This window comes from Mauremys mutica, chromosome 6, assembly GCF_020497125.1.
Source record: "Mauremys mutica isolate MM-2020 ecotype Southern chromosome 6, ASM2049712v1, whole genome shotgun sequence".
NCBI classification, from domain to species: domain Eukaryota; kingdom Metazoa; phylum Chordata; order Testudines; family Geoemydidae; genus Mauremys; species Mauremys mutica.
The window spans coordinates 131045792-131058064 of NC_059077.1; the positions used below are offsets into that span (position 1 = coordinate 131045792).

Below are 12273 nucleotides of genomic sequence, written 5' to 3' on the forward strand. Positions count from 1 at the left end.
ACAAAGTTCCATGAAAGTGCCCTTATGCATGTGAAAGTTTCTCAGTCACTGGGAATCATCCCAGACCTGCAACATGACATGGTCCCACCAGTCTGTGCTCGTTTCCCGGGCCCAGAGTCAGCATTCCACAGCATGAACCTGCCCCATTACCACCATGGTGTCCAAATTGCCAGGGCCCCTGCTTGGAGAGAAGTCTGTGTCCATGTCCTCATCACTATCGTGATCGCACTGTCGTTGCCTCCTCGCCTGCTTTTGCAGGTTCTGGTTCCACACATACTGCAGGATAATGTGTTAGGTGTTTACAATGCTCACAACAGCAGCGGTGAGCTGAGCAGGCTCCATGCTTGCCGTGGTATGGTGTCTGCAGGAGAGCAGAGTTGCAGTGGAAGCGGTGGATGACGATGGGATGCCACGAGAACAGATATTTATACCGAACAACGAGAGGACCTGTGAAGTGGATTCATGGCTCCAGGAGAGCAGAGTTGCAGCGGAAGCAGTGGTTGAATGATGATGGTTAGCAGTCCTACTGCACCGTCTGCTGAAAGCAGTATGGCACTTGCATGGAAAAAAGGTGCTAAATGATTGCCTGCCGTTGCTTTCACGGAGGGAGGGGCGACTGACGACATGTACCCAAAACTACCTGCGACAATGTTTTTGCCCCATCAGGCATTGGGAGCTCAACCCAGGATTCCAATGGGCAGCGGAGACTGCGGGAACTATGGGATAGCTATTCACAGTTACCCACAGTGCAACGCTCCAAAAGTCGATGCTAGTCATGGTACTGTGTAAGCACTTCGCTGACTTAATGCGCTTACTGGGGACAAGCACAATCGACTGTATAAAATCGCTTCCTAAAAATCGACTTCTATAAATTCAACCTAATTTCGTAGTGTTGACATACCCTGACAAACTAAACAGATGGAACTCTTTAAGTCTGTCCCTGTGAGCCACTTTCCATAATCCTTGAATCAATTTTGTCTCTTTTCTGTGCCCTCTCCAATTTAGAATCCGAACACCAGAACGGCACACATTATTCTAGTCTTTGTCTCACCAATGCCACATACAGAAGCAGAATTACCTCCCTTTTCCAACTCCCAGTTCCCGCCACTTACACATCCAAGGGTTACATTAGCCCCTTTGCCACAGCATCACACTGGGAACTCAAATTCAGCTGCTGTGACCACCCCCACATCCTGTTCAGTCACTGCTGTGCAGGATCCAGCCCCCCTTCGGTAGGTCTGGCCTGCATTGTTTCTTGATACATGTCCATGCATTTTATTTAATTCCCTCCCAAAGGGAAAAAAAGTCAAACCAAAAAGCGAAGGCACGGGAAGGGAGGGAAAGGAAAAGAAGGCAGGGAAGGGAAAGGAGAATATCTTGCTTTCCATCCACTAGGAGTTTAACAAAAAGTTTCTAAAATGTTCAACCAAATATTTTCAGATTTGTCTGTGGTCCCTCTTCTCAGAAACGTTACCTGCTCTTTAGCTGCCATGACCTTGCATTTTAAAAATCAGGCTCCCAGCTTGGTGTGTCTGTTTAACCAATGAAATATAATACTGCTATAAGTAATGCTGCTGGCTTGTTGCACGTTTCAGGGTAGGTCTACATTGCAATGGAGTGTAATTGCAGCTGGGAGAGACGTACCCATGAGAGCTTTAATCTAGTCAGTGCGGCTATCCATAGTAATGTAGGCATGGTGGTATGGGCCATTCCCAGAACTCTGAGTATGTACTCATGTTCCTAGCATGTGCCGGGTTCTGTGCTATCACATGCTAGCTAGGTCAAAGCTATCATGGGTAAGCCTACCACAGACTGCAGTTTAGACATACCTTTGGATTGCAGGTTAAATGCTGCTGGACACATTTTTAAGATACTTGTTTTTCTGCGTATGAACTGCAGGCAGGTTTGAATTGTTCCATTATAATAGATTGCATTACAATCCCATTTAGCAGTTCCACTGGAGACAGGCATTGACCATACACATTGTTAGAGACAGAATGTGCAAATCTGAATGGAAAAGTCAAACAAAGGAAGAATTATTTCCCCCGTTTACAGATTGGAAACTGAGGCACAGAGATACATGAGCTGCTCATGAGTCTGGTGCAGCAGGGACTAGAGCTCCTTCATGCCAGTCCAAGGCTGCAACCGCACAGCCTTCCTCCATGGTGCCCTGCTCCTGTTTCTGGAAAACTGGTCACACGTATTTAACACTATGCCTTGAAAAACAATACAACTCCAATCTTAGTAAATAGCAATAGTGAGCAACGTGTAACACCAAGGACCTGTGGCTTTGTAAGGCTGCAGAAATCTCTGTCCCCTCCACATCTGAGTCACTATCTACGTGTTTGGACTGAAATCAGGTGAGCAGGGTGGTCCCATAATGCTTTCAAAGCCTCGGAAAACAGTGCTTTTTATCTTGACAATACATCTTAGTCTTTGTAGATTTTGTGAAGGAGGAGCACAAAGTGTGAATGGCCCTTCTCTTCCAGAGCAGGACTTTGCTTATTCTCAGAGCTGTCTCTATATTCAAGAAACAGAGTTTGGGACATGTCATGACTTACGACCAGATTAACTGGTTTTCTCTGGTTCCTTTGGGCTGCTTCAGATCCATAAAGCAGTCACAGCATTGGCCTAAGTGGCTGGCTAAACTGAGTTTTCAGCTGGTTTGCGTCATGAAAGTGGCTAAGAACACAGCATCACAATGGCGAATCTGGCCCTTGTTGGGATCCTGACACAGAACGACAGTTGAATTTGCTTTCATTAGATTGAAGGGTTGCTGGCGTTGTTTACTCAACAGACTGGATCTCAGTGAGAAAAACATCCCAATGGTTAGAACTGCCTGCTGTGACCTGCATAATATCTATGGGGCAAAGCAGGAAGTCACCGGGGTGGAGGGCAGAGGTGGAGCAGCTGTCTGCCGAGGCTGAACAGCCAGCCACAAGCTATTAGAAGAGCTCAGCGTGGAGCTATGTAGCTGAGGGAGGTCCCCTGAAAGATCATTTTAACAGTGAGTCACAGTAATGTGGTGTGGGCTGGGCTCTGCCTGGTCCTGCAGTTTTGAGGGCTATTAGGTATATTGACAGACAGTGTTATATTCATAGATGTGCTTGCACCAAGCACCACACAATTCCTGTTAATGTTGTGATGCTTCCTGTACATTTATCATTATTGTGTTGTGTTGGTCACTGTTCTCTGAGTTCTCTAGCCCTGCACAGTAACAAGGAGAGGGTTACTTTCAGTAGCACTAGGCACCCTGCAGCACATGTTGTGAAGTAATAAAGATTATTTTTATTTTAAATTATTTCCCCCCAAATAGATTTTTATTGCATACTTACACCAGTGCACAAAACCAACGTGCAATTAAAAAACAAACAACATAAAAACTTCTGATATAAATTAATGGAACTGAACTTAACCAGGGGAAAGAACATTTGTGTCCATTTCAGTTCATTTTGGCTACACACAGTGCCCTGTGAGAGCCAGGGCTGCTGTACGTGAAGCTCTGGTTGTCCATGAGGTGGAACGATCAGGGTAGGATGCTGCCGTGATGCTGTGTGAAACCATGGGGCCCACACCCAGGGGCCTCGGCCAATTTGGGGGTCCCTGCAGGAGCGCTGGAACTCTGGCCCTGCCCCCTGCTCCTCCTCTTTCCCCGGAGGCCCTGGCCAGGCTGGAAGACAGAGCCTGTGGCAGTGTGAGCATATTCCCCCCGCCCTCCCCTGTGCGGAGCTGGCCAGGACGCTCGCCAGAGCCCCCCTCTCTTCCCCCCGACCCACGTGCAGAGCTGGTCCAAGCCCCTCTCCCTCCCCCCCATACGCGGAGCTGGCCCGAATCACTTGCCCAAGCCCCCTTCCTCCCCCATGCAGGGCTGGACCGAGCCCCATTGCTCACACCCCGAGCCCCTTTTTAGCAAAACTAGGCGTTTGTCCCGTTTGCTCTTCCCAGCTGGATCTGTTGGCAAGAGCAAATGGGACAAATGCCCAGTTTTGCCAGAAAAGTTGGGATGTCCAGAACCAAACTGAGACGTATGGTTACCCTAGACCAGGGGGCCTCAAACTTATTTTGGCCACACCCCTCCTTATCCGGTCCACCCCCAGGAGCCGGGCCAGGAGCTGGGGCCTGTGGTGGGGCTGGGACCCACAGTTGGGGGCTGGGAGTGGGGCTGCGGCCAGAAGCAGAGCCAGGGCCAGGCAGGGCTGTGTCAGGGCCAGAGTGGAGTAGGGCTGGGTGGTGCTGACCTGGGCGCTGCTGCACCCCCCCCCCCACCCGAATGTTCCTCTGTGCTCCCCCAGGGGGATGCACCCCAGAGTCTGGGGGCCACCACCCGAGGCCCTGGTAAGAGCCGCTCAGGGAGCCCTGGACGCTCCACCTGCTCTGGATGGGGTACCTGAGAACAGCCCCCAGCCAGTGTCCCTGCCCCCCAGGGTGCACTGCCCAGGGCAGGGGAAGGGTCCAGGGCTCCCCACAGTGGCCCTGGCTCCCCGGGCAGCATTTACCATGGCCCAGCTTCTGGCCAGGCCAGGGGATCGGGCCTTAGAGGAAAGGGGAGGAGCCTGGGGTGGGGCCCCATGGCAGGGGGCCCAAATGTTCTTTGTGCCCGGCGGTGCCCCAGTAAATCCTAATCCGCCTCGGGTGAAACATTGCGGGGTGTATGGAGGGACTAAAATGGAGCTCTCCGCTGATTGAAAAGGGGGCTGAGCCTGTAATTATTGAACATGTAGATCCACAAGCACCTGCAGCATTTGTGTTTTGTCTCATTATGTCCGGATGCCTCTTTCTCTCCAAGCCCTGCACCTTTCTCCTCTCCAATCTTTTCCCCTCTTCACACGGTCTGCACTATTCACCCTCCAGGCCTTCTGTTCACAGTCCGATGTAGCGCTGGCTTGCAGGAGCTCACTCGACATATTCTCCTGTCCTCTTCGTTCTCCCCTGTGTCATGGTCAGGCATTCCCTGGGTGTGGAGGGGGAACCCCTCCAGGCCACAACAGCAGCAGGTACAGAGTGAGTGTGAGTGCAGGGCAATGGACCCTGAAAAGAAGTGATAACCTGGAGAAGGGCTGGCAGTTGGGGCTCTTCCTGGAAACTGTGGGGAGCTGCGAGCACACAGGCCTGCGAGTCCACACCAGCTTGGGAACAGTGGGGAGATATATAGCCATCTCCTTAAGAGCGACCTGGTGCAGGAGCTGTGCAGAGAGAGGGCTGCCATTGGAAAGCTCACTAAAGCACAGCTGATGGCCCAGCTGGAGGAGAAGGATCGCTGGGAGGAGCTGATCTCTGCCTCGGAGGGAAGCAGCCCAGCAGATGCAGCGCTGGCACCGGTGTCTGTCCCGGCTGGGAGGGGTCAGACTGCTGCTGAGAACACTCCGAGGCCCCTCCTACCTATGGCTAGGGGAGGGGCTGGAAGCAGCCCCCGATGAACCCTGGGGGCACCGTGACCCCCCGCGGCCAGCAGGGGATCCTCACGGTGGAGCTCCCCATCGCTGGAATGGGAGAGGGATATGAAACTGAAAGCGCTGGAGCTGGAGGATCGGGAGAAACAGCTGTAGCCTGAACTGAAGTTGGCGAGGCTGAGGAGCAGCGAGCCCCTGGCTGCAGTGAGTGAGGGGGAACCCAGGACTGCATGGAGCTTTGATAAGCGCATCCTGGCCCAGTTTAAGGAAGGGGAGGACGTAGATGAATTCCTGATTGCATTTGAGAAGGCCTGTGGGCTGCAGAGGGTTGACCCTGCAGACAGGCTCCGGTTTCTCACCCCTTACTGGACCCCAAAGCCGTGGGGATGCACAGCCAAATGGAAGGAGTGGAGGCCGGGGACTATGAACTGTGCAAAAAGGCCCTGCTACACAAGTTTGGGATGACTCCCACGGCGAACCAGAAAAAGTTCCGGAGTCAGCGTAACCCCCCTGAGGACACATATCTGGGACTGATCCGCCGAATGGAGGGATATGTCCACAAGTTGGCAGATGGGGCCCCAATCTAAGGAGGACCTGGTTAAACTGATCGTACTGGAGCACCCATCTGAACACTGCATCCGACCTGAGGATATAGTCAGGGGACAAAAAGTCAGTTTGTGGACAGCCCGTCAGGGGGTGGAACGCAGGAGTCCCAGAAGAATAAGCCCACCATGGTGCAGAGAGTCACCCTGGGACCCCCCAAAGGGGGACTGTGCAGAACTCCCTCAAGGGGAACAACTGGTATCAGAACGAAATGACCGGCTCGAGGGGGCCGACGGAACGTGAATTGTTCTTACTGTGACCAGAGAGGCCACATACGGACCCAGTGCCCCAAGCTCAAGGACAGACTGAGCAAATCGAACCCTCACAGGGTTAACTGGGTAGGGACCAGCCGGAGGAGGGGCAGGCTCCCGGGCAGGAGGGGCTGGCAGCTTTCCAACTGCTCAGGAGGGAGGAATCTCCCAGACCAGCTCCTCTGGGGGGCTGGATGCTCCAGACCCAAGGTTCTCAGTTTACCGGGTGGGCGCAGGGTGGTCCCTGTGGAGCAAGTGCCTTGTTCCCCTGGAGGTGGATGGGAGGAAGGTCAATGGATACTGGGACATGGGCGCTGAGGTGACGCTGGCCCGGCCTGAGGTGGTGGCCCCAGATCAGGTGGCTCCTGATACCTACCTGACCCTGATGGGCGTGGGCGGGACCCCATTCAAGGTGCCCGTGGTAAGAGTACATCTGAAATGGGGGGCCAAGAAGGGCCCCAAGGATATGGGGGTGCACTATCATTTGCCCACAGATGTGTTGGGGGGGACGTAGACAATTGGCCAAGCAACCCCCAGAACGCCCTACTCATGACCCTGAGCTGGTGAGGGGCACTATGCCCTGACATTGGGTAGGGTATCTCACCGGACCTGGTGGGGAGGGAGTGCCCCAGGACAAGGCTCAGAGGGGTGGTGGCTTCAGACCCAGCCAGTGACAGGGAGCAGGTCCCCATCCCTTCCCCAGCCGCTGAATTCCAGGCCAAGTTGCAAAAAGATCCCTCCTTGCAGAAGCTAAGGGACCTGGCTGGCCTCAGTGCGGCACAGGTCCTGGGGAAGGGTTGCCAGGAGAGATTCCTGTGGGAGAAAGGATTCCTGTACCAAGAATGGGCTCCCCCAAGGGAAGTGGAGTCATGGGGAAGCAGGAGGCAGCTGGTGGTCCCCCAGAAGTATCGCCACAAGCTACTGTACCTGGCCCATAACATCCCTCTTGCAGGGCACCAGGCAGAGGCTGCTACAGAACTTTTACTGGCCTGGGGTCTTTACTACTGTCCAACAGTACTGTTGATCCTGTGACCCCTGCCAGAGGGTGGGGAAGGCCCGGGACAAGGGGAAAGTGGCTTTGAGACCTTTGCCCATCATAGAGGAGCCTTTTCAGAAGGTGGCTGTGGACATAGTGGGATCTCTCAGAAAGACAACCCGGTCAACAACATTACCCCAAGGCAGTGGCCTTGTCTTCTATCGAAGCAGACTCTGTGGCAAATGCGCTGCTGACCATTTTCAGCCGAGAAGGGTTCCCCAAGGAAGTCTTGACAGACCAGGGATCCAACGTCATGTCGGCCCTGCTCCAGTGCTTGTGGGAGAGATGTGAGGTCTGGCACACCCGGGCCTCAGCATATCACCCCCAGTCCAATGGGCTGGTGGAGAGGTTCAGTGGAACTCTAGGGATGATGCTGAAAACCTTTATGAACCAGCACCCACAGGATTGGGACAAGTACTTACCTCACCTGCTGTTCGTGTACAGGGAAGTGCCCCAGGAATCTACCGGGTTTTCGCCTTTTGAACTGTTATATGGAAGAAGGATAAGGGGGCCCCTGGACCTGATGAGAGATGAATGAGAGGGGAAGGCCACTCCCAATGGAGAATCAGTGGTGGAATATGTCTTGGCCTTCTGAGAGACTTGCTGAGCTCATGGGCTTGGCCAAGGAGAATCTGGCCAGAGCCCAGAGGAAACAGAAGGTCTGGTACGACCGCACAGCGTGGGCCTGTGCCTACGCCACTGGGGAGCAGGTGATGGTTTTCATCCCTGTGAGGAAAAAACAAACTACAAGCTCCCTGGGAAGGATCTTTCAAAGTTGTCAAGCAACTAAATGAGGTAAACTATGTGGTGGAGCTGTCTAACCTGGCACACCACCGCCGGGTGTACCATGTGAATATGATGAAGCCATATTATGACAGGGGGAATGTGGTGTTGGCCGTGTGTGGAGTGGACATTGGGAGGAGCAGGGAGATGACCCTTTAGTAGATCTATTCCCTGAGACAAGAGCTGGCTCCTCCCTGGAAACAATTCCTTTCTCTGATCAGCTAACCCCTGCCCAGCAAGCTGAGATCAGAGAGGTGCTGCATCTGTACAGACAGCTGATTTCCAACCAACCTGGACTCATTAATCTGACTGTCCACTGGGTGGAGACAGGATCACATCCTCCTATAAGATGCTCCCCCTTCTGAGTCACAGGGAAAACTGCTTAGGACCTGGAAAGGGAGGTCAGGGACATGCTGGCTTTGGGGGTGATCCAGCCGTCTTCCAGCCCTTGGGCCTCACTGGTGGTGCTGGTCCCCAAAAAGGACGGGTCGATCTGGTTCTGTGTGGACTATCGGAAGCTTAATGCCATCACCGTGTGTGATGCCTACCCCATGCCCAGGCCTGACGAGCTTCTAGACAAGCTGGGAGGTGCTCGGTACCTTACTACCATGGATCTTACAAAGGGCTACTGGCAAGGTCCAGGCTGAAATCTGCCTTTATCACCCCTCTGGGGCTCTATGACAGGCCTGCACAACATGCGGCCCGAGTGGGCTCACTGTGTGGCCCGCGGGGGGTGACTGGGCAAGCGGCGGGTGAGGGAAGGGGGCTGAAGAGGCAGGCAGACAGTGGCGGGGGGTGAGGAGGTGAGCCGGGGGGGTGGGGGGCTGAGGAGGCGAGTGGGCGGGCAGTGGCTGGGGCTGTGTAGGCAAGCCGGGGGGCTGAGGAGGTGAGCTGCGAGTCGGTGGCTGACCTGTTCTACTCATCTGGTCTGGCTCCCATCCCCTCTCCAAGGGTTGCAGCTGTCTGGAGGTGCTGCTTCCACGCCTTCCTCAGTCACACTTCCTTCATTCAACAGGGCAATTAATTACAAAGTGGGGGGAAGATCTTATTCTACTTCTAGCAAAAAGACATTTTTCTTTTACCTTAATTATACTACCTTAGGGGCCCACTATAACATATTACCAAGGTTCAGTATCGCTGTTTCGGTGGGGCAGCGCTGGGGAAGGAGGGTTTGTTTCCGTGGGGTGGGCGGTGCTGGGGGGGGGAGTATTTCAGGGGGGCTGGGCAGCGCTGGGGGGGTGTTGTGTTTCAGGGGGCTTGGCGGCGCTGGGGGGGGGGTTTCGGCAGGGCCGGGAGGGTTCAGCCCTCAGCTGTTTTCTTTGGAGTAATATGGCCCTTGCTGCTTTACGAGTTGTGCAGGCCTGCTCTATGAGTTTCTGACCCTGCCTTTTGGCCTCAAGGGAGCGCCTGCCACCTTCCAGCATCTAGTGGATCAGCTACTGAGGGGGATGGAGAGTTTTGCTGTCGCCTACATTGATGACATCTGTGTCTTTAGCCAGACCTGGGAGGACCATGTGTCTCAGTTTAAGCAAGTGCTGGACCGACTCCAGGAGGCTGAGCTGACCATAAAAGATGAGAAGTGCAAGGTGGGGATGGCTGAAGGATCTTACCTGGGCCATTGGGTGGGGAGCGGCTGCCTAAAGCCAGAATTAGCCAAGGTGGAGGCGATCAGAGACTGGCCCACTCCCCAAACCAAAAAGCAGGTCCAGGCCTTTATTAGGATGGCGGGGTACTATCGAAGATTCATGCCCCACTTTCCATCACTGGACTATGCAAGAAGTGGAAGCCAGACAAGGTGGTCTGGACCGAGGAGTGTCAGGAGGCTCTCCGGGCGCTGAAGGAGGCTCTGGTCAGTGGCCCAGTTCTGGCAAACCCAGACTTTGACAAGCCCTTTATGGTGTTCACCAACGCCTCAGACACGGGACTGGGGGTGGTGTTGCAGGTTGATGAAAAGGGGGAGAAACACCTCATCATGTACTTGAGCAAGAATTTGTTAGCTCGGGAGCAAAACTTTGTGGCCATAGAGAAGGCATGATATGGGCCCTTAAACTACTGCCATTTCTATTTGGGTGACACTTCACTGTGTACACTGACCACTCTCCCCTGCCCTGGCTACACCAGCTGAAAGGAGCCAACGCCAAGCTCCTGAGGTGGAGCCTGCTCCTGCAGGATTACGATATGGAGGTGGTCCATGGGAAGGGGAGTGCCAACGTGATAGCTGATGTGTTGCCCTGGAGAGGGGGGTCCGAACTTCCCCAGGTCACTGGTCAGAGTGACCCCGCTCAGTTCAGTCTTGAAGTGGGGAAGAGATGTGATGGACTAGGGAGTAGGGGGTATTAACCTGGTAATGTTGCATGAGAGTTTTACTAGTTTACTGTCTGCATTAATACTGATGGTGCTGGGAAATAAGGGTCTGACTTCATTGAGGGATGATACCTGACCTAAAGGATGGTGGCTGCCATTCGTTACCTGAGCCCAGGAGGGGGTTGGGGCCAGGTGACACCTCCTGCCCGGGAAACTGAACAAAGCCTGGAGGAGGGGCTGGGGGAGGCAGCAGGAAGGGGTTTCAGTTTGGAGCTGGCTGGGGGGACAGGGTGGAGGCAGGCCCAGAACTCGGGTCTGGGCTCCCCAACCCCCAAGATGGACCTGACTGAGGGGTCCTGTTTTCTGTAACTACAAGCTCTGTTTTAGACTCTGTTTCTGTCGTCTAATAAACCTTCTGTTTTACCGGCTGGCTGAGAGTCACAGTGAATCACAGGAAGTGGGGGTGCAGGGCCCTGACTCCCCCACACTCTGTGACAGTAGGTACTCCACCTTCCTGAGAGGCAGTCGCTGTGTCAACTACCACAACCCTTGGTAAATAGTTCCAGTGGTTGATTACGCACTGTTAAAAATGTACACACACTTCCTGGGCACAGCTGAGGAATCAGCAGCCCTGAGTTTAAATAAACAGTGGACACATGGCTTTTCCCAGCTCCCCAGAGATAAGCACAAGGCCTTCCCTATAACAGGAGCTGGAAGTGGATCAGAGTATGCACAGCTGTGCTGGAATCACCATGACTGTCCGAATGCTGGGGGCCCTCACGGCTTTGTTCCTTCTCCTTGCTCAGTGTGGTAAGTCTGCTCCTGGTGCGGTGGAACACAGCCTGTGGGGGTGGGGCGTGGGCAGGGCCTTGGGGGGAGGAGGCTGAGTGGGGATGAGCCTTGAGGTGGAACAGGAGGCAAGGCCCCAGTCCAGGCACTGGTGCCCCCCTCCCCTCCCCAGGGAGCTTCTGGCACTCATGCCCAGCCTCCACAAATGCAGGAATCACATGCTCATGTGGACCTTCCTGAAAGATTTGCATGTGGACAAGACTGGCCATTATGAATGGGCTAAGTGGGACGTACCATGCACAAGGGCCAGGCGGACAGTCTCAGGGGGTCATACTGTGCACAGAGGGGCCCTGTGGAGGGGCTGAGGGGGATGTACCAGCTTGGAAAAGAGACGACTAAAGGGGATATGATGGAGGTCTATAAAATCATGACTGGTGTGGAGAAAGTAAATAAGGAAGTGTTATTTACTCCTTCTCATAACACAAGAACTAGGGGTCACCCAATGAAACTAATAGGCAGCAGGTTTAAAACAAACAAAAAGAAGCATTTCTTCACACAACGCACAGTCAACCTGTGGAACTCCTCGCTGGAGGATGTTGTGAAGGTCAAAACTATAATGGGATACAAAAAAGAACTAGATACGTTCATGGAGAATGGGTTCATCAATGGCTATTATCCAGAATGGGCAGGGAGTATGTCCCCAGCCTCTGTTTGCCAGAAGCTGGGAATGGGCGACAGGGGATGGATCACTTTGATGGTCACCTGTTCTGTTCATTCCCTCTGGGACACCTGGCATTGGCCACTGTTGGAAGACAGGACACTGGGCTAGGCGGACCTTTGGTCTGACCCAGTGTGGCCATTCTTCTGTTCTTATCCTGCACAGGGGCCATGTGGATGGCCCGAGCGGGACATAACATGCGCAAGGGCTGTGCTGATGGGCTCCGTGGGATGTGCTGTGCCCCATGGGGCACACTGCACAGGGGCCATGTGGACAGGTTCAGTGGGCCGTACCCTGCTCGGGGGCTCTACTTGTGCACTGTAGGGTGACCCCAGGGTTGCTCCTAGCAGGTCAGGCTTCTGTATCAGATGTAGGCTGACTGCAGAGGTACTTCTCAGA

General features: G+C 53.9%; 1 protein-coding gene across 3 annotated transcripts in view; it reads left to right on the forward strand.

The window, feature by feature from the left end:
- The first annotated feature begins 10996 nt into the window (after nucleotides 1-10996).
- Nucleotides 10997-12273, forward strand: part of HEMGN (hemogen) — a 36826-nt gene continuing 35549 nt past the window's right edge. Inside the window, exon 1 of one of the 3 annotated variants that reach the window (XM_045020332.1) lies at nucleotides 10997-11177. In XM_045020332.1, coding sequence (XP_044876267.1) covers nucleotides 11096-11177 — 82 coding nt within the window. In that variant the 5' untranslated portion in view covers nucleotides 10997-11095. The remainder of the gene's footprint in view (nucleotides 11178-12273) is intronic. The other 2 variants (XM_045020334.1, XM_045020337.1) reach the window with 2 other exon arrangements.